Source organism: Lissotriton vulgaris, chromosome 3_1, assembly GCF_964263255.1.
Source record: "Lissotriton vulgaris chromosome 3_1, aLisVul1.2, whole genome shotgun sequence".
NCBI lineage: Eukaryota > Metazoa > Chordata > Amphibia > Caudata > Salamandridae > Lissotriton > Lissotriton vulgaris.
This window is the reverse complement of record NC_141689.1, coordinates 335,981,796-336,007,220: the sequence shown is the minus strand read 5'-3', so window position 1 is coordinate 336,007,220 and position 25,425 is coordinate 335,981,796. Positions and strand designations below refer to the sequence as shown.

At 48.9% G+C, this 25,425-nt stretch overlaps 1 protein-coding gene across 2 annotated transcripts in view; it reads right to left on the bottom strand.

Annotated features, from left to right (window-relative positions):
- The window catches only part of NIPBL (NIPBL cohesin loading factor), a 1,086,041-nt gene that overhangs the window by 701,780 nt on the left and 358,836 nt on the right, over positions 1 to 25,425 (bottom strand). For both annotated transcript variants that reach the window (XM_086960544.1, XM_086960543.1), the window contains exons 12-13: positions 16,134 to 16,269; positions 15,972 to 16,054 (exon numbers count right to left, since the gene is read on the bottom strand). In XM_086960544.1, the coding sequence (XP_086816670.1) occupies positions 15,972 to 16,054; positions 16,134 to 16,269 (219 nt within the window). The remainder of the gene's footprint in view (positions 1 to 15,971; positions 16,055 to 16,133; positions 16,270 to 25,425) is intronic.

The window sequence follows — 25,425 nt, the reverse complement described above, 5'->3', positions numbered from 1 at the left end:
GTGCCCCCCTTTAAACAAGGGGATGACATCCACAAATGGATTACTGCTTTGGAGAGGGCCTGCACTGTGCAAGGTGTTCCCCCAAGTCAGTGGGCAGCTATCTTGTGGCTCTCCTTTGAGGGTAAAGGAAGAGACAAGCTCCTCACCACAAGGGTGGAGGATGCTAATGATTACCAAGTCTTGAAAAATGCACTGGTTGATGGGTTTGGCCTAACCACTGAGCAGTACAGGGTGCTGTTCAGGGATACCCAGAAAACTCAGTCTCAAGATTGGGCTGACTTTGTAGATTGTGCCACTAAGGCTTTTGAGGGCTGGTTGCTGGGCAGTAAGGTTACTGATTATAAAGGATTGTACAATTTGATGATGAGAGAGCAAATTTTAAACAATTGTCAGAACCAGTTGTTGCATCAGCATCTTGTTGACTCAGATCTGACCTCTCCCCAAGAATTGGGAAAGAAGGCAGACAGATGGGTTAGAACAAGAGTTAAACAGAACCAGGGCCAGAATCAAGGTGGTCAGAAGAAAGCAGACCAGAAGGGTAAGGATTCGAAAGGGGAACAAAATGACCAGAAGTCTTCGACAGGTCCCCAACAACCCAAAGAGGGTGGGGGTCAGGCTCCCCAAAAGAAGAAAGAAGGCCAATCTAAAAGGTGGTGCCAATACTGCAAAAGTAAAACTCACTGGTTTAGTGAGTGCACCAAGAAAGGAGGAGGGCAGACTCCTGCCACTGCAGCCCCTAAGGCACCTGTGCCCCCTAGTACAGCCAGCAGTGGTAGTGCACCTCCCAAGGGTTTAGTAGGGTTAACCCTGGGTTCTGAGGGGAGTGACAACTTAGTTGGCACCCTCACTCAGGCTGTCCTTGTCAGTACAGGGGATATGGATATGTCCCCTGACATAAGTCCCAATACTTTGGGCAAATACAGACAGACACCTTTTATTAATGGAAAAATGGCTCAGGCCTATAGGGACACTTGTGCCAGTGTCACAATGGTGACACCTAGCTTTGTGGACCCTGGACAGATCATGCCAGGTACAGAATTCCTGGTGACCAATGCAAGCAATGTCACTACCAATCATAGTATGGCAATTGTAGCTTTCTCCTGGGGAGGGGTAACTGGCCAAAAGAAGGTTGTAGTTAGTTCAGACCTCCCAGTGGATTGTTTGTTGGGCAATGATTTGGAGTCATCACAATGGTCAGAAGTGGAGCAGAGGACTCATCTGGAAATGTTAGGTTTGCCAGCACATGTGTTTGCTGTGACTAGGTCACAGGCCAGAAGATGCCCCACTGAACAGGTGCTGGATCCTGGAACAATGGACCAGACACCTTCCAAGAAAAAGAGCAGTAGGGTTAAGGCTGTGCCTTCCCCCTTGCCCCAGGTTGTGGATCAAGTCTCAGAGGAGGCTGACCTGCAGGAATTGAGGGAAACTGAGCCTAGAGAGTTTGAACTTGATCAAGTTGAATTCTTGGGTTCAGGGGGACCCTCAAGGGAAGACCTGGGGAAGGACCAGTTAGGCTGCCCTTCTCTTGAACCCCTCAGACAGCAGGCTGCTGCTGAGGCTGCTGGGAACGCCACAGGTACCCACAAGGTATACTGGGAAGATGGACTCCTGTACACTGAGTCAAGAGACCCCAAGCCTGGCATGACCAGGAGGCTGGTTGTACCCTTGTCTCAGAGAGGTTTCCTACTTACCTTGGCCCATGAGATTCCCTTAGCAGGACACTTAGGCCAGACAAAGACTTGGGACAGGCTTGTCTCACACTTTCACTGGCCTCACATGAATGAGGATACCAAGGAGTTTTGTCGCTCCTGTGTCACTTGCCAAGCCAGTGGTAAGTCAGGTGGCACAACAAAGGCCCCCCTTATACCAATGCCTGTGGTGGGGGTGCCCTTTGAAAGAGTGGGGATTGACATTGTTGGTCCAATGGAACCCCAGACAGCATCAGGGCACAAGTTTATACTGGTGGTAGTGGATCATGCCACCAGGTATCCTGAAGCTATTCCACTTAGGACCACCACAGCCCCTGTGGTGGCAAGGGCCCTAGTTGGAGTGTTCTCCAGAGTGGGCTTCCCTAAGGAGGTTGTCTCTGACAGAGGTGCAAACTTCATGTCAAGCTATTTAACTGCTATGTGGAAGGAGTGTGGTGTCAATTACAAATTCACTACACCCTATCACCCACAATGCAATGGGCTTGTTGAAAGGTTCAACAGGACCCTAAAAGGGATGATTCATGGACTACCTGAAACACTCAGGCGTAGATGGGATGTCCTGATGCCCTGCCTTCTGTTTGCCTACAGAGAGGTCCCACAAAAGGGGGTTGGCTACAGCCCTTTTGAACTTTTGTATGGGCATCCTGTGAGAGGCCCCTTGTGTTTGGTGAAGGAAGGATGGGAGAGACCTCTCAAAAAGCCTGCAACCAACATAATGGACTATGTACTTGGTCTCCGCTCCAGGATGGCTGAGTATATGGAGAAGGCATCAGAAAACCTTAAGGCCAGTCAAGAACTTCAAAAAGCTTGGCATGACCAAAAGGCTGTCCTGACTGTTTATCAGCCTGGACAGAAGGTGTGGGTGCTGGAGCCAGTGGCCCCAGCAGCACTCAAAGACAAATGGTCTGGGCCCCACACAATCCTTGAGCAAAAGGGAGAGGTCACCTACCTGGTGGACCTTGGAACTCCCAGGAGTCCCCATAGGGTACTCCATGTCAACAGGCTCAAAGCATATGTCGACAGGAAGGACATGAGCTTGCTCATGGCCATAGATGAGGGACAGGAGGAAGAGAGTGACCCTCTCCCAGACCTGCTCACTCAGAATCCTGATGATGGGTCAGTAGATGGTGTTGTCTTTTGTGGCAGCCTCTCTGAACATCAGCAGAAAGACTGTAAACAGGTTCTTCAGTCTTTCAGACGTATGTTCTCTCTGACACCCAGTCAGACCAATTGGTGCACCCATGAGGTTGACACTGGTGACAGCCTGCCAGTCAAGAGTAAAATCTACAGGCAGCCTGATCATGTTAGAGACTGCATAAAAACTGAAGTGCAGAAAATGTTGGAATTGGGAGTCATTGAACCCTCAGATAGCCCTTGGGCTAGTCCAGTAGTTCTAGTGCCAAAGCCTCACACCCAAGATGGTAAGAGAGAGATGAGGTTTTGCGTAGACTACAGGGGTCTCAATGCAGTCACTAAGACTGATGCCCATCCAATACCAAGGGCAGATGAACTTATAGATAGATTGGCTTCTGCCAACTACTTAAGTACATTTGACTTAACAGCTGGGTATTGGCAAATCAGGTTAGCTGAGGATGCCAAGCCCAAAACAGCATTTTCAACCCCTGGTGGGCATTATCAATTTGTGGTAATGCCCTTTGGTCTGAAAAATGCACCTGCCACCTTCCAAAGGTTGGTGAATCAAGTCCTTACTGGGCTGGATGACTTCTGTGCAGCATATCTAGATGATATTGCTGTCTTTAGCTCCACCTGGGAGGATCACCTGGTCCACCTGAGGAAAGTGTTAGAGGCTCTGCAAGCAGCAGGCCTCACTATCAAGGCCACCAAGTGCCAGATAGGGCAGACACAGGTTGTATACCTGGGCCACCTTGTAGGTGGAGGCCAGGTTCAGCCACTGGAGAGCAAAATACAGTCAATCAGGGACTGGGCTCCTCCAACCACCCAGACTCAGGTTCGAGCTTTCTTGGGCCTGACTGGATACTACAGAAAATTTGTCAGGAACTATGGTTCCATTGTGACACCATTAAATGAACTGACAAGTAAGAAAATGCCAAAAAAGGTTCAGTGGACAGCAGGCTGTCAAAAAGCATTCGATGACCTAAAGCAGGCCATGTGCACAGCACCTATCCTTAAGAGTCCAGACTACTCCAAACCATTCATTGTCCAAACAGATGCTTCTGAGTTGGGTGTGGGAGCTGTTCTTTCTCAACTGAATTTTGATGGTCAGGATCAGCCCATTGCTTTTATAAGCAGAAGGCTGACCCCCAGAGAGAAGAATTGGTCAGCTATTGAGAGGGAGGCCTTTGCTGTGGTTTGGGCCCTGAAGAAGCTGAGGCCATACTTGTTTGGCACTCACTTCAAGATTCAGACCGACCATAAGCCCCTCTTGTGGCTAAATCAGATGAAGGGTGAAAACCCCAAACTGCTTAGGTGGTCCATTTCCCTACAGGGGATGGACTTTACAGTGGAACATAGACCTGGTACTGATCATGGCAATGCCGATGGGCTCTCCAGATATTTCCACTTAGAACAAGAAGACTCACCTGGTCAAGGTTAGCTTATTGTCCCAAAGTTTGGGGGGGGGTCATGTAGGAGAGTAGGGTCTGCAATCCTATGATCACCCAGATTTTTTGCTTTTGTTTCACTGGTTTACGACTTTCTCTGGCTGTGGGCCTGCCAATCAGACCCACAGCCTGGCTGTTCTCTTTCTAAATTACTTCATGTACCCTAGGTGCATCTACCAATTGGTACTGGGCCACCTTATCAGACCCTGTAACTCAGGGCATAGGTGTACCCAGGGCTACCAGGGGCTGCAGCATGTATTATGCCACCCCTGGCTGGCCTCCTAAATTTGACACAACTGGCTGCATGACAGCTGGGGCAAAGTCGTGTAATCACCCTTTGCTGTAGGTGTAGTATACCTATACCTAACCCTAAAATGGACACACAGATTCCTATCAGTCACTCCTATGGCAGGCCTTGACAATCCTGAAGGCAGAGTGCTTGGAATCGTGTGAGATGGTGCTCTGGCATGAGCTGAGCCTGTCTACAGCTTGCGGAATCAAGTCCTAATAGCTGTTCCATGATATCGCATACCATATACTCTTAAGTGCATTATAATCCTCGCGGTTAAATGCTATCTTTGGTATTGCTTTATCAAAACATGTCGAGTAAGGTGTCATACGAATTGGAATACTAACCCCTCGCCAATTCTGGCGACGGGGTTAGCATTCCACCCTTCTAGAGGGACACGACATGTATGTAACTGTGAACCCCGGTTAAAGTTAACTGAAGCCTCAGCTCCACAAAATGGATGCTGCCACCACAGACACGAGTCTGACCCCCTGCAGCTGGGAGTCCTTCCAGCGAGGGGAGCCTGGACAAAGGGTTTCCTGTCAGGGGCGGTGCTAGCACCGTCCCAGACATGGTTTTGTGTATCCTGGGTAGGCAGGGCTTTACAGGAAGGTGACTGCTGAGTGGCACCCCGGTGCTCACTACGCATAGGCCGGTCTGAACCAGTTCCAGGGGCACACCAGCCCCTGGCCTGGGGAAGTCCGGCATGGCTGAGGGGTGTAACCACCCCCCACCTAGTCCCACCCATAGGCAGGACCTAGTCACCGGGTCAGCCCCCTTTTTTAGTATAAAGATGGGAGCGGGCCCCCTGTTAAAATTAGATCATCTTTGGAATCAAGATACCACTTTCTTCGAAAGGACTTCACGATTTCTTCTTCAAGATTCTCCCTTGTGGCTAAGGAGTAGTCACCCTGCATCCGCAGGCACCATCCTAAAGAACACTGCGGTCTGCTGCAAGTCCTTCATCACGAATCCGACGACCCAGCTCGACGAGACCCGGCTTCCCTGGCACCTCTGACCTCTACTCACCTCTACAGCCCAGCTGAGAACCGTGAGTGCGACGAGACCTCAAGGGACCGACGATCGCCAAGACTGCACGACATCTTTACTGCAAGCCCACCGTGTCCTCCACTGGTGAGTGCTTTGGGGTCCGAGAAGCCCCGACCCTGCGCAGCTCCAGCACCCAAGATCAGCCCCCCTGCATCTCCACGATCGGCGTGGGGCCCTTCTGCTGTTTGCTGTGCACCGCGTTGTTTGGCTACTAGCCGGCTGGCTTGTGGCCTTCTGAACGACGCCCAACGACTTCACGACTGCTGGTCTGGTTGCTCCAGGCTGGCCCTTGCTTCCTTGTTCAAGAGAGGCACCCCGGACCCTCCTGGTCCACTCCAGACGCCATTTTAGGTCCACCGCGTGGGCTTGAATTTGCCAAGGCTTTGTTGCCCAATCCTGGGTCCAGCGACGCCGACAGCTTCCATCTTCGTGGGACAGCTCGATCCTCCATCCTGGTCGCCGACAACGCCTCCTGGTCCGTGAGATCTTCGAGTCAAGCGTCACCCACTCACCTAGTCGAGGTGGCTACCATCCGGTGCCCTCCTGGTGCCCACTGACTACTGGCTAGTAGTCTCGAACTTGGTCCCCTCTGCTTTCAGGTGTCATCTATCTTCGAGATCCAGGCTTGGATCCAACTGAACTTTCTTCACTGGTCACCGGCCAGCATCTTTTCTTCCGGCTCCTGGTCCGTCTACGAGGATTCCCGACGTCTTTTCAGACCTATGCAGCTGCAGCCCCTGGGCTAGGTAACTTCGGCATTTCGGTGCCCCAGCATAGCCTCACTATCCAAGGGTCAGAATCTACTTTCGTTTTCTCCCTACCAGGTCGGGTTCGCCCGAGAACACTAACTTTCTAATTCCTAGCTACCATAGACTTTTGTCCCGCATCTCGCGTGAGAGTGCACACACTGCACCCGAGTCCCCTAGGCCTCCTAGAAGTAATCTAACGATTCCCTAGTCAAGTCCTAGCGATTCCAAAAGCTATTAGTACTGTACTTACCTGCTAGGAATTTCGCATTCCACTTTCAGAGTATATGGTTTTCCGTGCCCCTCGGGCATTTGTATATACTGTGCTAACTTAAGTATTTTTGTAAGAGTTTTGGTTTGTGCTTAGTACCCTGTCCTCATAAAGAGTACAGGGCTGTTGTGATCTTTAAATAAATAACTGTTTATTTTCATAACACTTGTGTGGCGTCCTTTCACTTGGTATTCAAGGGGTATATGTGTGGTAAACAGCTGGCTTAACACGCCCTCTCGAGTCTTTAGCCTTAGACTGCTCGTATCCACGCTACTAGGATAGCTGGTCTATAAGGTTGACTTACAACCAATCATCAATAAGGGTTGCTGGACTGATACATAGTGTTCACTAGAATAGTGAGCACTGCATATCAGGCCACCTTCTCACAATCCTGCAATGCGCCAAGAGGAGGAAAGGAACAACAAGACGTATCCTCCTGTCAAAAGAGCGAAAGAATGCACTCACAGAAGGCATTAACCACCCATAGGGAGGCAAGTGCAGAAGACCAAGCCAAAGGTCCTCGCAAAACGGGAAGGGAGGTTGGGTCGTGAAAGAATCTGCGGCTAGCATCGTCTCTATCAGATACATCGTTACCGAAGGTAAGTAACTTGTACATCTGATGGAGACTACTAACCGCAGATTCCTTCAAGTAGAATAGATACCCTAGCGATACCCACAGACAGGATATCACAGAGGGTCCCACAGGGGACCAGAGCCACAAACAAGGTAAAAAGCCCCGTCCCTGTCAGGCAAGAGGAACCCCTACACGCAGAACACCACCGACCCCAAGAGGGATGTAGGAAGAAAAAAGAAGACTAAAGAAGCCCATACACTCACAACTGGAGAGCTAAGGGCAAGGCCAGAGAGGCCGAAGCACCACACTCCATTACAGGGCAACAGAGCTTCCATCCAATGCCAGGACAAGGAAGAGGAAGAAGACAGCCTAGAGGAAGCAAGGAAACGAGGGAAAAGAAGGAGAGCCCCTCCTAGACAGAAGGGAACAGACCAGACAGAGCGGAGCCGACAGTAATAGACCACCAGAAGCAAGAACAGTCCGGGTGCACGAATACCGGGCAGGTGCCTCCTGACCAGGGAGAAAAACAGAATCATCCCAGCCCGCAGGACAGGAGCGGGAAGGTGAGGGAAGGCCCGGACACACCACTACAAAGGGTCTGTGCACAAGGCCTAAAGAAGTAATGGCAACATACATAAATGCCACAGAGAGCACCCGCCCGAAGGCACCCTGAACCCCCTAGCAGAGAGCAAGCTATATAACAGCTACCACTACCCCACGCAGGGTAAGTGAAGTCCCAAGACATGGGTACCCTCTTTGGAAGAAACTTCCACAGCAAAGGAAAGAGCGAAAGAACCACATGGAAAAAAAACAGCGGCAGGCTTGACTAGCAGCCGAAGAGAAAACAGAAGGCCTAATCTGAGGGCCAAGTCCGTACAGACCATTCCAGCAAAAACACACAACAAAGGGGTCGTCCAGCAGCCAACAACGCCACAGTCCCAGCAAGGAGGACTCGAGTGGCCAAAAAATACACTCCACAGCAAGGGCAACTGGCCCAAAAGGTGGTCCAGAACCAACTCAACTCAGCAATCACTGAGGAGGAGGAGGAGGAGGACGGAGCCCTGCCACAAACCTTTGGATGGCGGAGTCTGCTGGGACATGGAACAACAGGGTGCCATTGAATGGAAGATCAATCAGCCGCTCCCGAACATTATCAGGAACACGCTGGCCCGAAGCGAAGCTTGGCGACGGAGGGAGACTGAGGAAGTCATGGCCCGGCCCTGCACCTTCGAGATGTCCGGAGCAGAGCGGAGAATAAACGCCGCTAGTTCCCGGCCATCCAAAGCATGATGCCGCAAGTCCACCTGAACAGTCTCCTGTGTAGCTGCAGATCCCAAGGACTTAGAGTCCCACAAACAAAAGGTGGGCCTAGCCAACACACAAGGTGCTAAGGGCCGAAGGGCAGAGCAGGTCGAGGCGACCATGTTGCGCCCCCAAGAGTCCAGCCAGCGAGTATCCCTGGACGGCGGAGTCCATAGGGGCGGCAGGGAGGGAAAAGCAGGCCGCAAAAGTGGACTTGAGGCAGAGGAGTGTAGGGAAAGACACGCCGGGTCACGCGGCGCCGGTGCAGAAGGTGATGAGGCACCGGATCCCCTGAGGCGGGGCGCCTCCAGGCCCCCGTCAGGGAAGAAAGAGGCAAACCCTCAAAGGGAAGCCACAGCTCCCTCCCACCAGAGCCCTGGTGGAGAACCTCCAAGAGATGGTCTGCCGGAAAATGAGCAACCAGGTCACCTATGCGCAGAACGCCCACAGCCGTGGACACCGCGTGAACGAAGGCCACACCCGCCTTCGTAGGGCCCCGCGGTGGAGAAAGCAGCTCCTCTGTGGTTGATGGCTGTAAACTAAGGCGGCCGTAGCGGAAGGCAAGCGGGGCGGGCAAAGGTCGGACATGGAAGTCAGACGGGACTGAAGAGTGGGGAACCGGTCGCTCCTCCGGCGAGCACCCTGGCCTCGGGAATGGCGGGGAGCGGCGACCTGTCTCCGGAGAGGATGACGCCAGTATGCACCCAACCTCCGGAGAAGAGGGAGCATCCGAAGATGAATCCGCGCCTCGATGTCTGTTTGGAGCCGTAAAGTCCGCCGCCTGAGGCAGGACGTCAACGACATCTAGGGCCGATGGAGACGCCGGATAGGGCTCCTGTAAGCCACACCGCACCGGGAACCGGAGCAGGGCCGGATGTCTAGTGGCAAGTTGAGGCGTCGGAACAGCGCTGACTTGACCTCCGCCGAGGTAGCCGCCTGCGAGGAGGAACGAGAGGGACCAGGGGAGTGACACGAAGCCCTCTGCCAGCCTCGGCCCAGCATGTGACGGAGGTGGTCTGTCGACCCATGTGGGGTCGCCAGGGACAACTCAACCTCCGACGAGGCAGCCGCCTGCGTGGAGGGACGAGAGAGGTCCGGAGGAGGACGATGGGTCCCCATCCTGCCTCGACCCAGAGTGGGGTGAGGAGGGTCCACTGACCCTTGTGGCGCCTCCGGGTCCAACAGCTGCCGGTGCCGTTGCGGCGTCACCTCGGCCTTAGACAAGACCACCTTGTGGGTGGTCGCCGGGGCTTGGGTCTCATCCCCAAGCCCCGGAGACCACCCACAACCCCACAGAGACTCCAGTGGGAGTTTGTGGCGAGGCAGAGGCACTGTGGTCCAAAAGAGGGACGCACCCCAACAGCACCACATCCTCCTAGTCTGGAGCCGAACCAGTCTGGGCCGGGGCCAGAGCCGCCAGCGATGCCGCAGACAGCCCCGTGCAATGCAAGGGATCCGCTGACGCCCCAGGAGGGGAAGGAGGAGGAGGCCTGCAAAGCCGCAGCATATGCCTCCATTTGGACTCTCGACATCCCAGCATCGGGAAACAGTGGATAGGAAGACGACACGCGGGTCGCATCACCCGCGGAGAGCCCACGACCCCGGTAGGCCAAACACCAGCCCCCGGGGACACACTGCGACACTTACCCACAGGGAAGTGACGCTCTCGTAACATCGGAGAAGTACGAGGACGAGGACGACGGCCGTATTTGAAATCGTCCGCCGAGGCTGAACGTGGGGATGAAGCCGACCTTGAGTGACGCGCCAAGAGTAGTTTTATCCAGTGCTCCTGCTGCGGCTTCAACTGTTTCATTGCCTCACAATCAGTGGTGCCGTGATCTTCCCCTAAACACCACATACAAATGAGGTGAGGGTCCGTCGCAGACATAAGATACTCACACGACGTGCAAGACGAAGCTTGAAGGCATTCGCACATTGTTCCACCAAAAATAGTACAATGAGGGTGAAACAAGGGGCTCAAAAAGGCCCGAACAGAGACCGGACCCGAATTGCACCTGGAAAAGGAAAAAACTGACGTAGCGTGCCGGGGTGGGGCTTATGTAACCTCGCTGACGTCACGTCACGTATGCGGACGCCTGGGAGGAGTCGTATGATGCCGCACCTCCCCCGACACGCAGGGATGCTGTGGCAAAGAGTTTTCCAGTCTCACGCCTGAGGATAATTCTACGTGAAGGAATCTGCAGCTAGTAGTCTCTATCAGATCTGAATTGCTCCAACATGCTGCAAGGTATGGGTTCTGAAAGAGACTTTAGTAACCACAGTACTCATGCAAGGTGAGGACCGGAGCAGACTGAGGTAGCTGGAGGGTCCTCGGGCCACCTTTTCTACCAGATGGTCTACCTCTTCTGGCTTCAAGACATCAGAGTTGATGATCTCAGGAGTGGGTTGGCGTGCTAGGTAAGATGACTGACCAAATTCCTTTCCTTTGATGCCAAGCATGCCAGCCTCGCAAAAGAGGTCTGGAGTGTCAGAGGAGGAATTAGACATTCTGCTGGGACTCACCATCTGTCTCATCCCTCACGCAGAGTTTTCTTGATGCGGAACACCAAGCATGAGTGCCACTAGCTATTGTCATGCTCTGGCAATAGGTAAAGATTACATGGCGATCGACTCAGGTGTATTTGGGATGGCACTGTGGGCATCTTCTGAAGAGCATCTGTTCCATTACCTCAAATGCATCTTTATTCTACAGAGGGAGTCTTGGAGCATGCAGTGGTCCGAAAGGCATTGAGGCCTGTCTCTTAACGACTATTAGGTGCAGGAAGAAGTGGGTTGAATAGTCTCCTCCAACAAGATGGAATGCAGCAGACTTGGAGGCCATGATGGAAACTGATAAACTTGTCAAGACCGGGAGCAACACGCATCCAAACCCAATGGTGGAGAAAAGGAATATGCTACTTACCAGTATGCATCTGTTCTTGGCATGTAGGGCTGCTGACATTCATATCTGTGCATAGATCGCCGCCTAGTGTTGGGTCCGGATGATTGCACTTTGTTGTCCTGGAAGAGTCTTCGAAGTATTACAAGATAGGTGACTCCTCCCCTGGACTACAGTGCGCATGGGCATCCTCTCCATCCTCAGATTATTTTTCGCCATTGTGGCAGAGATGGAGATAGTAAAGTGAGAGATGGCCATGCAAAAGATAATGCTGCAGCTGCGACAGGAGCGCGGGCGATATGAATGTCAGCAGCCCTACATGCCAAGAACATTTTACATGTAATATTGGAGGAATATTTTCCCGGAGGGGAGGTTGTGGCAACAATACTAATTTAGTATTAATCTCAGATGATCTCGTATCAGGTTGCGTTGCTATCAATATTAATGACTTTACGATTGATGAAACTAAAGCTCGCCTTTTCAAATTGCATACAAGAAAGAGCCCTGATGATGTCCATGTTTGGACGAAACGCGTCGGCTGTTTGACATGTGTATTGACTATTGAACAACGAAGATGTACTACTAATTGATCGCCATCATCTCTGTTGAAAAAATACCAATAATGAACATTTTGGAATTCACATCTGTGAACCTTTCTGATATTTCTTGGGGAATTTGTCGCTCCCTCAATTCATTGGAATTTTATTATGGACACGATTGGATTTTTTCGGTGGATCCAAATGAGGTTTTGAGCTGACATTGGACTATTAACTATTAGAATTACTTTATATATGAATTTGGTTATTGTCTGTGCTGACTGAGTAACCCTCACCGTCTTCTGTTTACTAGTATTTGTATTGATTTAGGGGTCTGAGGTCCAATATTGGTCTGAGGGAACCGTCCTTCTTGGGAATAAGGAAGTATAGGGAATATACTCCTGTCTTTTGATGTTGGAAAGGGACTGGCTCTATGGCCCCCTTTTCCAGCATGCATTTCACCTCTTGTTGTCGCAGGGTGATGTGTTCTTTGGACATAGGACGGTGTCTGGGTGGTATGTTTAGGGGGTAGAAGTGAGTTCCAGGCAATAACCATACTAGATAATTTGTCTCACCCACCTGTCCGTGGTAATTGCGTTCCAGACAAGTAGGAATTGTTGGAGTCTGCCTCCGACCGGTGTTAAGTGGCCCGGAGGTAACGTGATGAAGTCACTGTTTTGTGGCAGTGGAGGCTCTGGTGTTATTGCCTCCACGTCCTCTTCCCTTATTATGGTTTCCCCGATAACCTCCTATGTTGGAGTTTTTGGAAAAGGAACTTTGTGTGTTGCCTTTGTATGATGATGACGACATTTGGGAAGTATTGCCTCGTGTAGCTGCCCTGTATGAGGAGCGTCGAAAGGACCTTCTGTGTTGCTGAAACGGCAATGCTCCCATTGACTTTGCGGTTTCTGTGTCCTTTTTCATTTTATCTAAAATGGTGCCGACAGCAGGGCCAAAAAGGAAGTCTTGGTTGACTGGCTGATTAAGGATGGTGGACTGCACCTCATTCTTAAAGCCTAAAATACGCAGCCAAGCATGTCGCCTTAGTAAAACACTAGTGTTTATAAACCTGGCTGCGGTGTCTGCTGCATCAAGCGCACATTTGATGGAGGCGTTTGTGATGAACTTTCCCTCCTGTATAAGGTCATCAGCTTGGGCTTTAAAAGGCTCAGGTAGGTGTTGCATTAAGCTTTCAAGCTGGTCATAGTGTGCCCTGTCGTAACGAGCTAGCAGAGCTTGTGTATTGGCAATCCTCCATGAATTGGATGTCTGTGCTGCTACCCTTTTACCTGAGGCCTCTAGTATCTTTCCTTATCGGGGAGGGGCTTCCCCCCGTTGTTTGTGAGTTAGCCCTTCTCCGTGCATTAGTCACTACTAGTGAGTCTAATGGTAATTGCCCTCTGATGTAGGTAGGGTCTGTAGGGGCTCCTCTATACTTTTTCTCAATCCTGGGATTGATTACGCGTGCCCTGGCTCTATCCTTAAATATGTCGGGTGCGTGTTTTAAAACTCCCTATAGCATAGGATGTGTTCTGACACTTTTCTGAAGTAGGGAAGGTGTCAAATAAGACGTTTTCCTCTACAGGGTCATTATGCATATTTACATTGTGGTACTGTGCTGCCCTGTCTATTAATCAGTGGGTGAAGGCTTGGTCGGATAAGAGGTGACATCAGGGATGGGATGGGATGGGTGTTATAAGGGTCAGTTGGCTCCTCCCATGGTTCATTTTGTGGCTCAGGATCCTGTGGATAATCATAATCAAGCTGAGGATCCTCCCCTGTGTTCCCCTCATTATCCCCAAAGGGAGAAGGAGAGTAAGGAGGAAAAGGAGAATTAGGCATAATGGGATAGAATGGAATGAAGGGTCTAGAAGGAGAAGTCCCAAAGTCCTCCTTTTTTAGTGGAGTAGGTGAATGAGAGTCAGTGTCCAGTGGCCTCTTCTTTCTGTGCAGGATTGTTACTTTACCAGTCTCTGGATTGATATATATTTTTGCCTGGTCGTCTGCTGGATCGGGATGGAAGAGTTCTTCCTCCACTGTTCTTGGTTGTGACTTTTTTGGGTCGACAACACCTTCTGCTTCGACGACTTTTGGTGCCTTAGTGCTTTTCTTCGGCTCGGGCCCTTTTTTCGGGTCGGCGAGTGTTTTTGGGTCTACCGGGTCTTTCGGTTCGACAAGTTAATTGTGCTCTACAGGTTTTTTTGGTTGACTGTCCTTTCCGGAGTCGATGGTCTTTTTCAGATCGACCAGTGTTTTTGGAGCACTGGTCTTCGGGTCAATAGCCTTCTCCGGCCGGATTATAGGCACCCTTCCCGTCGGCGACCTTCTTTGGTTCGGCGACTTTTGGCACAGCTGGCCTTTTCGGGTCAACGTCCTTTTTTGTGTCGGCGCCCTTCGGCTCGACGGCCTTTTTTGGGGTCGACGGTTTTCTTGGGGTCGACGACTTTAGGCTGCACGGCCTTCTTCGGCTCGACTGTGTTCTTTGGGTCGACGCCTTTGGGCTGTACGTTTTTCTTGGGGTCGAAGGCCTTTGAATCAACGACCTTTTTAGGCTCTGGAACCTTCTTTGGGATTGCGGACCCAGGGGTCTCAGAAGGTTTCGGTTTCGGAGCAGAGCCGGATGGTGGGGCTGGCGAATGGTTTTTTGGATCTTGGCTAAGGCCTTTTGGCGATGCCTCGACCGGAGCCTTTGGTAACAGGGTAATTGGTGTCGGGGGCAGTATACTCACGATTTGCCCTGGTGAGATCTCGTCATCGGAGTCTGAGTAGTCCTCGACGGTGACGATCTCTAGGTCTGAATCTGGAGCTTCTTGAAGTTCTTGGTTATCATCGAAGATGTTGTCCGGTTCCGGTGCCTGTCGCTGCATTTCTTGCCTAGCGGCCCATCGATTCCATATTGTTTTTTTCGACCGAAACTGGGCGCAGGCTGGGCAGGTTTCTTCCTTATGGTCTGGAGAAAGGCACTTGTTGCATACTTGATGCTTGTCAGTATGCGGGAACTTGGAGTGGCATTGTGGGCATCTTTTAAACGGGCTCCTTTCCACTGACAGCAGGCCCATGTGGCGTCGAAAAGGTTCAACGGCCCGCGTCGACGACCGATTGGAGATCGAAAGCTTTATCGAGTCGAGAGGTACCGAACAAGAACAATACCGTCGAATTCGAAGGCCTTTTGGCCTCTATAAAAGTTTTGTTTCGATTCCGAAGTTGGAGTGTAGGAATAACATCCGAACCCAATGGCGGAAAAAAACAATCTGAGGATGGAGAGGATGCCCATGCGCACTGTAGTCCAGGGGAGGAGTCACCTATCTCGTGATACTTCGAAGTCTCTTCCAGGACAACAAAGTGCAATCATCCGGACCCAACACTAGGCGGCGATCTATGCACAGATATGAATTCAGCAGCCCACATGCCTCAAACACAATATAACAACTATGTTGGTGACATGCGCATCCAGACCAGAGGAGGACCAAGACCTTGTGACTCGAAAGACTTAAAAAAAAAAAAAAAAAAAGGAGTTGAAATCCTTTGAGCCCAACACTTGCTGGCAGGAATATGCAGAGCATGTGTATCTAAAGCCACACTTGCTATGAACATACGTTTCTCCGGGTACCATGTAGTTGCGAAAATAGCTCACCTAACTTTAGTGCTGAATCCTTTGATAGAAAATGGAATTAAAGATACGGTCTACATGGCTTTAGAAGTTTAAATTACAAAATGACAAGTCATTCTCAAAACCCAAAGTTAAACATTGAAGTAAACAACTTGTAATATTCTGAACAATACACTAAATAAAGAAAAGTGCTCATTATATAAAAATACATCAATATGCTGCATAACAGATTAAACAATCTGCTAGGGACGGTTCCATCCTTTTTTTGCTGTCCAACAACAAACTGCACATAAATGTAAGTGACTAACAATAGAAATGAGATTATAGAAAAACGCATTACTATTAGGTTGTCACTATAAAAGACTAACATAAATACATATGTTTCTTTGATACACACACATACTTTTTTAAAAATATTGAAAGGAAGTTCTGTGCTGTTCTCATGGCTGTTTCATAGGAGTTGGTAATTAGGACGTCATGGTCAACCTAAACAAAAAAAGAAGAAAAAGATTACTAAGTCCATAAATGATGAATACCAAAAAGATGTTTTAGAAACTAGACTTGCCTTTTTGTTTGTCTCCTCTTCAGAGGCTGTATCTTTATCGGATGGCAGGTGCACAACACACTGAATTAGTTGTAGAACAAGAGCCGTCACCATCTGAATGTACATGGCTTCCCCATCAGTATCGCTGCTATTTAACCTGAAAAAGAGACAAACAAAACTATGAAATAAACACTTAGTTGACGGTTTAGATACAACTCTTTCTGAACAGGTTTGCTAGTGAGAATTTATTACATCCCTGACCTTCAGGTGCAGATCATGAAGCCACCTGACAAAATTCCCCATGTAAGATTAGAAATGCATGGACAAAGCTGACCAGACATCTCTGTACATCTTAAGAGAACAAACTGCAATGTGGACACTCCCCGAATAGGTAGAAATTTCAAATACAGAATTAAGTAACACTTTGGATCATTGTGCACCACTCCACTCCCGAAAGAAAGCAGACTAAGTAGGAAATCACCATCAAAAAGGTGGTGATCGATAGAACTTAGATTATTTAAGGAAATAACACAGATGGAGAAAAACTATAGCAGAGAAGGGCTAATATACAAAGAGGAGCTAAAGAATCGTAGAGACCCTATGCATACCAAGAAATTGCTTTTTGTAAAAAGAATTGAGGAAAATAGTAATTCATCTAAGGAGCTATTCAAAATAGTGAAGAAACTTTGCAAGTCGCTGGCATTTACCAAGCATGGACTCCTTCAGAAGCCAACTGCGAGAAAGTTTTCCAAATTTACTCTACTTTTGAAAGTCAACCATCATTGGAGGATATTAATTGGGAATCTTTGGAACCCCACCGTGAAGCACCATCTCATTTTGGAAACGTTGCTCCTTTTCCAGAAGAGCAATTAGCGATGGTAATGTCAGAGGTAAAGTCGGGACCTTGGTTGGATCGGTGCGCACATTTAATCTACTCCCAGTTAACACCACTTTTGTGCGCCTACATAGCAAACTTTTTAAACCAATCAATAGAGGCAGTTGTCTTTCCGGATGCTTGGAAACAAGCTATTGAATTTCCATTGGCAAAAAAGCAGGATTGGATGTCTCTAACCTTTCTAACTATCGACCAATCTTCACAACTTCCTTACATGTCTAAGTTTGTAGAGAAATTGATTAACAAGCAACTTGTTGACTTTTTAAAGGATAATAACCTCTTAGATCCTTCTAAGACAGGCATTAGGGCTATGAATAGTACGGACACTACATTACTAGTGATGTTGGATAATATTAGATTACTGACAGATCAGGGTAAAGCTGCCACCCTGATCCTTTTGGACTTGTCGGCGGCTTTCAAAACAGTATCTCAGTCTCCTGATTAAAACTTTATATGAAAAATGACTCCTTTCCCAAACCCTTAAATAGTTTAGCTCCTTTCTAAACAGAATTCAAAAAGTACAACTGGGCTCCTTTTCCTCCAACCTTTTCCTCCAACAAAAAAATAATCAAGTGTGGAGTACCACAGGGAGCCTCGTGAGTACAACCCTGTTTAATGCATATGTTTCTCCACTGGCTAAAATTGGGAAGAAATGGGGCTTTAACATTTGTTCTTATGCAGATGATAGACAGCTGCTGATGTTTATACAAGAAAGCTATGAGGACACTTGGGATAATATGATCAACTGTCTCTCAGAAACTGCAAATTGGATGACAGATCATTGTTTGAAGGTGAATGCAGAGAAGTCTGAGATACTACTCGTTGGAGGAGGACACCTAGTCTGGAACACATCCTGGGGGCCCCTGTCGTTAGGCAAAGTAACAGAACCCAAACGGATTGTATAAAACTTGGGAATTCTGGTAGACAATGCATTAACTATGCAATACCAAGTTAAAGCACTGTGCGGCATATCCTTTGCCATGCTAAAACTAATTAGTAGACTTTTTATATGAATCCCAGACAATTGGAGAATAACCATTGCCCATGCCTTAGTAACTAGCAGACTGAGATAAGAGAATGTGCTATATGTTGGTATGGCTGACTACTTATTCCCTCGATGGCAGGTGACCCAAAATGCAGCAGCAAAGTTGGCTTGCAACAAGAATAAAAACAAGTTACTTACCTGTGTACTGTGACTCTCCAGTATGGATATCTTTTGTAGCTGCACATGCTTGAATCTTCCCAGTTGTCATGGTGGGAGTCCCACGGTAACAGTAAAATAGCAGTATTAAAGAGCTTAACATTGAAAAGCCCATAAGAATTAATTAACGTTAGTAACCAATAACCATTGTTATAAAACATCCAATCTCCAGCCAATCAGAGCTTAGACCATAGAATCTCATTACCGTGCAGGGCCACCATACCTTCAGATTTCGAGCACATATGCCCTAGGTAATAAAGAACGATTTACAAAAGGGGGTGGTGATGAACAGAGTGTCTGAGTTAAACAGACCACTCTTACCCAGTCCAAAGATCAGGGCTTGATCCATCACCGTTATTTATCTCACTGCCCCATCCCAGCTCAGAACCTGGCTATATGCAAATCAGTCTGTCCCTGGCCCAGTGCATCATGGGAACAGGGCAGACTAAACTACCAAGCCAATTCTTCACCAGAAAGGAGACAAGCTACCGGGGACCGGTTTCTGGCATTTCAGCCTTCTTCGGCCCGGCTTGCTTGAATCCTGATGGAGCAGTGAGAAAGGGACTCATGTCTGAGTATACCCTGCCACACCTATAGTGGCCAAAAACGATTTACAAAAGGGGGTGGTGATGAACAGAGTGTCTGAGTTAAACAGACCACTCTTACCCAGACCAAAGATCAGGGCTTGATCCATCACCGTTATTTATCTCACTGCCCCATCCCAGCTCAGAACCTGGCTATATGCAAATCAGTCTGTCCCTGGCCCAGTGCATCATGGGAACAGGGCAGACTAAACTACCAAGCCAATTCTTCACCAGAAAGGAGACAAGCTACCGGGGACCGGTTTCTGGCATTTCAGCCTTCTTCGGCCCGGCTTGCTTGAATCCTGATGGAGCAGTGAGAAAGGGACTCATGTCTGAGTATACCCTGCCACACCTATAGTGGCCAAAAACGATTTACAAAAGGGGGTGGTGATGAACAGAGTGTCTGAGTTAAACAGACCACTCTTACCCAGTCCAAAGATCAGGGCTTGATCCATCACCGTTATTTATCTCACTGCCCCATCCCAGCTCAGAACCTGGCTATATGCAAATCAGTCTGTCCCTGGCCCAGTGCATCATGGGAACAGGGCAGACTAAACTACCAAGCCAATTCTTCACCAGAAAGGAGACAAGCTACCGGGGACCGGTTTCTGGCATTTCAGCCTTCTTCGGCCCGGCTTGCTTGAATCCTGATGGAGCAGTGAGAAAGGGACTCATGTCTGAGTATACCCTGCCACACCTATAGTGGCCAAAAACGATTTACAAAAGGGGGTGGTGATGAACAGAGTGTCTGAGTTAAACAGACCACTCTTACCCAGTCCAAAGATCAGGGCTTGATCCATCACCGTTATTTATCTCACTGCCCCATCCCAGCTCAGAACCTGGCTATATGCAAATCAGTCTGTCCCTGGCCCAGTGCATCATGGGAACAGGGCAGACTAAACTACCAAGCCAATTCTTCACCAGAAAGGAGACAAGCTACCGGGGACCGGTTTCTGGCATTTCAGCCTTCTTCGGCCCGGCTTGCTTGAATCCTGATAAGGTAATAAAGAGGTATGAAAGGTGAACCTGAAGAGAGGAGGGAGGGTCGCATGTGAATCTATAAAAGATTTCAATACTGGAGTACCACAGTGTACAGGTAAGTAACTTGTTTTTTTCTACAGTATTGTATCTTTTATAGATTCACATGCTTGAATCAGAATAGCAAGCATTACTTACAAAAACAAAAAGGCCGAAAGCGGCAGGAAGGTGAACCAACCCACCATGAGACCCAAAAAACAATCATTTAACAAACTCACAATAATGCATATGAACGCTAAAAGACACACAGACACACACACACACATACATATATGTATATATATAATATTTCTTTCTTTCTTTTATTTATTTATTTTATTTAACGTTTTTGTAGAGCGCGTAGTAACCCGTGAGCATCCCAGCGCTGGAACCTAGAAAGTCAGGAGGGTGTGGTAGCAAGGAAGACGGACAAATCATGGGAAGAAAACAAGTTACTTACCTGTAACTTTGGTTCCCCAGTATTGGTAACTTTCATAGATTCCCATGCTTTGTATCATTCCCCGTCGTCGGAATGGGAGCCTCAGTAAATAGAAAATACCTTAGTAGTAAGCACAAAGTGAAAAAATAGGCCTAGGCCTCATCTCATTTTGTAGCTTATCCACCTCTTTTTGTAAAAGAGACCAAACTTTTGCAGTAGCCAATCAGAGCAGCCTCACCCCATAGAACCTTCCTGAGAGAAGCTCAGAGCCTCAGATTTTCGTAGCCGTTGTGAACAGCTATCTCACAAGACAATAAGACTGAGCTTTCCCAGGGGAGGCGGGTGGGCGCATGGGAATCTATGAAAGTTACCAATACTGGGGAACCAAAGTTACAGGTAAGTAACTTGTTTTCTTGCCCCAGTATTGGAACTTTCATAGATTCCCATGCTTTGTATCAGAATAACCAGCAGTAAATAGAGAAAAAGCATATTTTGTAATTTGTGTACCTGAAAATGTCATACATAATTCTGATAAGAAAACCAGATACACATTAGAATCCTAAAGCACAATAATAACAAGTAATACAAAATATGCAAACAGGAAGGCGGGATAGTAAGGAAAGCTCACCGACTTATTGGAAAAGGTTCCTCAAAACCGCCTGGCCCACTGCCGCATCCTCTTTCACAGAAGAATCCAAGCAGTAGTGGCGAGTGAAGGTGTGGACACTGCTCCATGTCGCCGCTCTACATATGTCCTTGATTGGGACACCTGCGAACAGAGCCGTCGATGAAGCCATTGATCTTGTAGAGTGAGCACAAACTGCTCGCTGAAGTGGTTTTCCAGCTGCCTGGTGGCAAAAATGTATAGCACTGGAAATCCAGCTGGAAATACAGGGTTTCGAAACTGGACACCCCTTTTGAGGAGCACTGAATGAAACAAAAAGCTGTGAAGATTTTCTGAACTGTTTTGTTCGCTCCAAGTAGAATTTCAGGCATCTGTGAATGTCCAAAGAGTGCAAAGTTCTCTCCGCTGGTGTGGAAGGCTGTGGAAAGAAAGATTTTAAGACCACTGGCTCATTTAGATGAAATTCTGAGGGTACCTTCGGGATAAATTTAGGATTTGTCCTTAGGATGAGAACATTATTCTTGAACTGTAGAAAAGGTTCCTCAATTGTGAAAGCCTGGAGTTCACTAACTCTTCTAGCCGATGTCAGGGCCAAGAGAAGAGGCAGTTTCCACAAGAGAAATTTAAGGTCAGCCTTATGAATAGGCTCAAAAGGGGCTTTCATGAGATATGACGCGACTAAATTCAAATGCCAGGCTGGTGGTGGAGGCCGGACTGGAGGAAAGACCCTGAATAGACCCTTCAGGAATTGTTTGATAATCCTTGCCGACCACAGGGAAGGACCTGATGATGAACGTCTGAATCTAGAAATGGCCGCTAGAAGTACCTTTACAGAAGACGGAGCCAATCCAGATTTTGCCAAAGAAAGGATGTAAGGTAAGAGTTGGTGCGGTGCAGAAGTATATGGATGTAGACCTTCCTTCCGACACCAAACACAGAATCTTTTCCACTTAGCCCGATAGGTCTTGTTGGTACTAGGCGCTCGGGCCTGGGCCAAAATGTCCCTAAATTCCCCTGAGAGATTTAAACCTTGGAACTCTCGGAACTCAGGAGCCACGCTGTCAATCGCAGAGACTTCAAGTCCGGATGTAGAAAATGTCTGTGAGCCATTGTCAACAGTGTTGGAACAGGATGCAGGAGAACTGGCTGATCCTGGGAGAGGAGGAGAAGTTCTGAGTACCAAAACTGTCTGGGCCATGCTGGTGCGATCAGAATCATCCTGCACGGTTCTACCTTGAGCTTGCTGATCAATCTCGGGATCAGCGGAATGGGAGGAATGGCGTAAACAAAGGCGCCGGACCAAGCAATCAAAAGCGCATTCCCCAAGGATTCCCGATGGTGAACCCTGCTTGCGAAGGACTGGCATTTGGCATTCTGGGGAGTTGCAAACAGGTCGATGGATGGTGTCCCCCAGCGTGCAAAGAGTTCCTCCAGAATGGTCTGGTCCAGTTCCCACTCGTGTGAGATAGTCCTTTGGCGACTCAAAGCGTCCGCCCTGACATTGAGTGTCCCCGCTAGATGTTCCGCTGAAAGGGTGATATTGTTCTGGATTACCCAATTCCAAAGTGTCTGGGCTTCCCTCGAGAGGGTGGAGGATCTCGTTCCGCCTTGCTTGTTTATGTAGTGCATGGCTGTGGTGTTGTCTGTACGAACCAGCACTGCACGGTTGCGGATCCTCGGAAGGAAAGCTTGTAGAGCCAGGCGGATAGCGAGAAGTTCCAGGAGGTTGATGTGGAACTTGACTTGGACTGGACTCCAATGGCCACTGACTTCAACTCCTGGAGGACCGCTCCCCATCCCTCCATGGAAGCATCTGTTGTAAAAACTATGGGAGATGGTGGAAGTTGGAACGATAAACCCCTGGAAAGATTGTCTTTCAGCAACCACCAGCCGCTTGCCTTTCTCATTTCTGGGGTAATGACAATCCTGTTGTCACAGGAGCCTGTGACCTGACGCCATAGTTTGTCCAACTGTTCCTGCAGTGGACGCATTCTCAGCCTGCAGTGTGGAACCAATGGTATGCAGGATGAAATCGATCCGAGAAGCGATTTGTACTTGCGAACTGTCAGCGACTTTCGAGTTTGAAGAAGGCGGGCTGAACAAATCAGCTTGCTTTGGCGTTCCGCCGAAGGAAAGGCTAGGCAACACTCTGTGTCCAGGATGGCCCCTAGAAACCTCGCTGTCTTGGAGGGGCGTAGAACTGATTTTTCTTTGTTGAGCCGAAGACCTAGTTGCTCGAACAGTTCTCTGCAGGACGTGACTGCCCTGGACGCTTCCTGGGAAGGCAGAGCCTTCAGCAGCCAATCGTCCAGATATGGAAAGACTTGTATAGCCTGTTTCCTGAGAAAGGCTGCTACCGGAGCCAGAACCTTTGTAAAGATCCGCGGAGCGGACCGGAGACCAAACGGCAGTACTTTGAATTGAAAGTGGCTCTTGCCCACTGTAAATCGAAGATATTGCCTGTGAGCTGGATGAATAGGAACGTGGAAGTAAGCGTCTTCCAAATCTAGGGTCGCCATGTAGTCCCCTGGATTGAGAAGGCGGAGGATGTCCTGAAGAGTGACCATCCTGAAGGACAACTTGACGAGATAAGTGTTGAGCTGCCGTAGATCTAAAATTGGACGCCACTTGTCCTTTGTCTTCCGAACCAGGAAGAACCTGGAATAGAACCCTTTCCCCTTCTGAGAGAGGGGTACAGGCTGTACCGCCCACTTGGTGAAGAGTTGGTGGGCTTCGAGATGAAGGAGTTTGAGATGTTTGGGAGGAAAGGCGTCTGGAGCTCTTGTTGGAGGAAGGTCTTTAAACTCCAACGTGTGTCCTTCTTTGATGATCTGTAGGACCCACTGGTCTGATGTAATGACCATCCAGTTGTTGAGGCAATGGGCAATCCTGCCCCCCACTGGTGTTAATGAGGGAACAGGAACAGTGGAAAGAGCCACCTGGCCACTATTGTTTCCTGGTGTTGTCTCTCCTTTGCTGCCCTTGTCGTCCTCTTGGCTGTTGGCGAGAGAAAGAACCCCTCTGAGTGTATTGAGGTTTATATGTCTGGCTAGATTGTGAGCCGGAAGAGTAGCGATTCTGATTGCCTCCTCTATAGGTGGAGAATCCTCTACCTCTTGCTCCTCTGAAGGGTACTTTGCGATATTGCAATGTTCCTAAGGACTTGGCTGTATCAGTGTCCTTTTTTATGCCCTGTAGGGCGTCAACGTGTTTGCCAAACAGCATTTCTCCGTCGTATGGCAGATCCAAAATCTTATTCTGCACCTCCTGTCTGAACCACGTGGCCCTTAACCATCCTTGGCGTCTCAGAACAGCCGAACCGGCTAGCGCTCGAAATGCTGTGGTCGCTATATCCATAGCACAGTCAATGACTTCCGAAGAGGCCCGCTCCCCCTCTAGCAATATCTTCTTCACTTCTTCTTTAGAGGAATCCTGTAATTCCTCCACAAACGGAGAAAGGTCGCACCACATCTGGCGATCGTAACGTCCAAGAATTGCTAAAGCATTAGCTCCCTAACAAGAAGACTGGCCATTGTGGAGAATCTTTTACCCACATTGTCAAGGCGTCTGCCTTCCTTATCTGGTGGTGTAGTTAGCGGCGTGGATGGATTTTTAGATTTGCTCTGGGCGGCCTGAGAAATGACTGAGTCCGGTTTTGGTTGACCCAGCAGACACGCCGGACTGCCATCTGGTGCTTTGTACTTTTTCTCCAGTCTTGGTAGCACCGGGAGGACTGTGGCCGGGTTATGCATAGCCTTCAGGCCCTCAGACCAAACATGTTCAATGATAGGTATGGAACGTACTGATTTCCTGAATGGTTCCTTGAAATCATATAAGAAACATTCGGACTGAACCGTGGTCACTGGGAGACCAAACCTCTTGGAAGCCCGTTCCATCAGGTTGTGAAAACCTCCAACGACCGCTGGAGGTGAGGTAGCGTTATCTGGATCAGCGACGTCTGGATAACGAGGGTCATTTGGATTCCAATCCACTTGCTGGTCTTGGTCAGGATCCACTTGTTGGTCCGCATCAGACGAGGCAGTATCATCATCCGTATCATGCACCTGCACCACTTCTTGTGGGTGCTCTTCAGGCGCAGTGGTACGCTCTTTTGGAGGCAAAGAGTGTACTGCCACAGGCTGTAACGATTGAGGCGGAGGCGTCGGAGGACGCACTCGTTGAGCTTCTTGGGGAGTAGGGAAACGCTTCCGGTAGTCCTGCAACATAAGTTGTAGATCAGTAATCAAACTGGATGGCATCGCCACCATCCCTTCTTGCGACTGACGTGAAGGCTTCTGCAAAGGCATTTGCCTGGTAGTTGTGTCCTCTTCCCCATAGTAATGTTCAGGAACATAGTGGTGGTGTTCCATCTCTCCTTCCTCAGAACTAACATCCTGAACCTTAACTTGGAGGTCAGAAGGGCTATACGCTTGTCCAAACTCGCTAACAGTCTCTTCATCAGAGTCGTCATCCAACAGAAGACTAGGTGGAAGTTTTTGAACCTGTCGAGACGTCATCTCTGGTGTTATCTGCTTCCTTCTGCGCGAAAAAA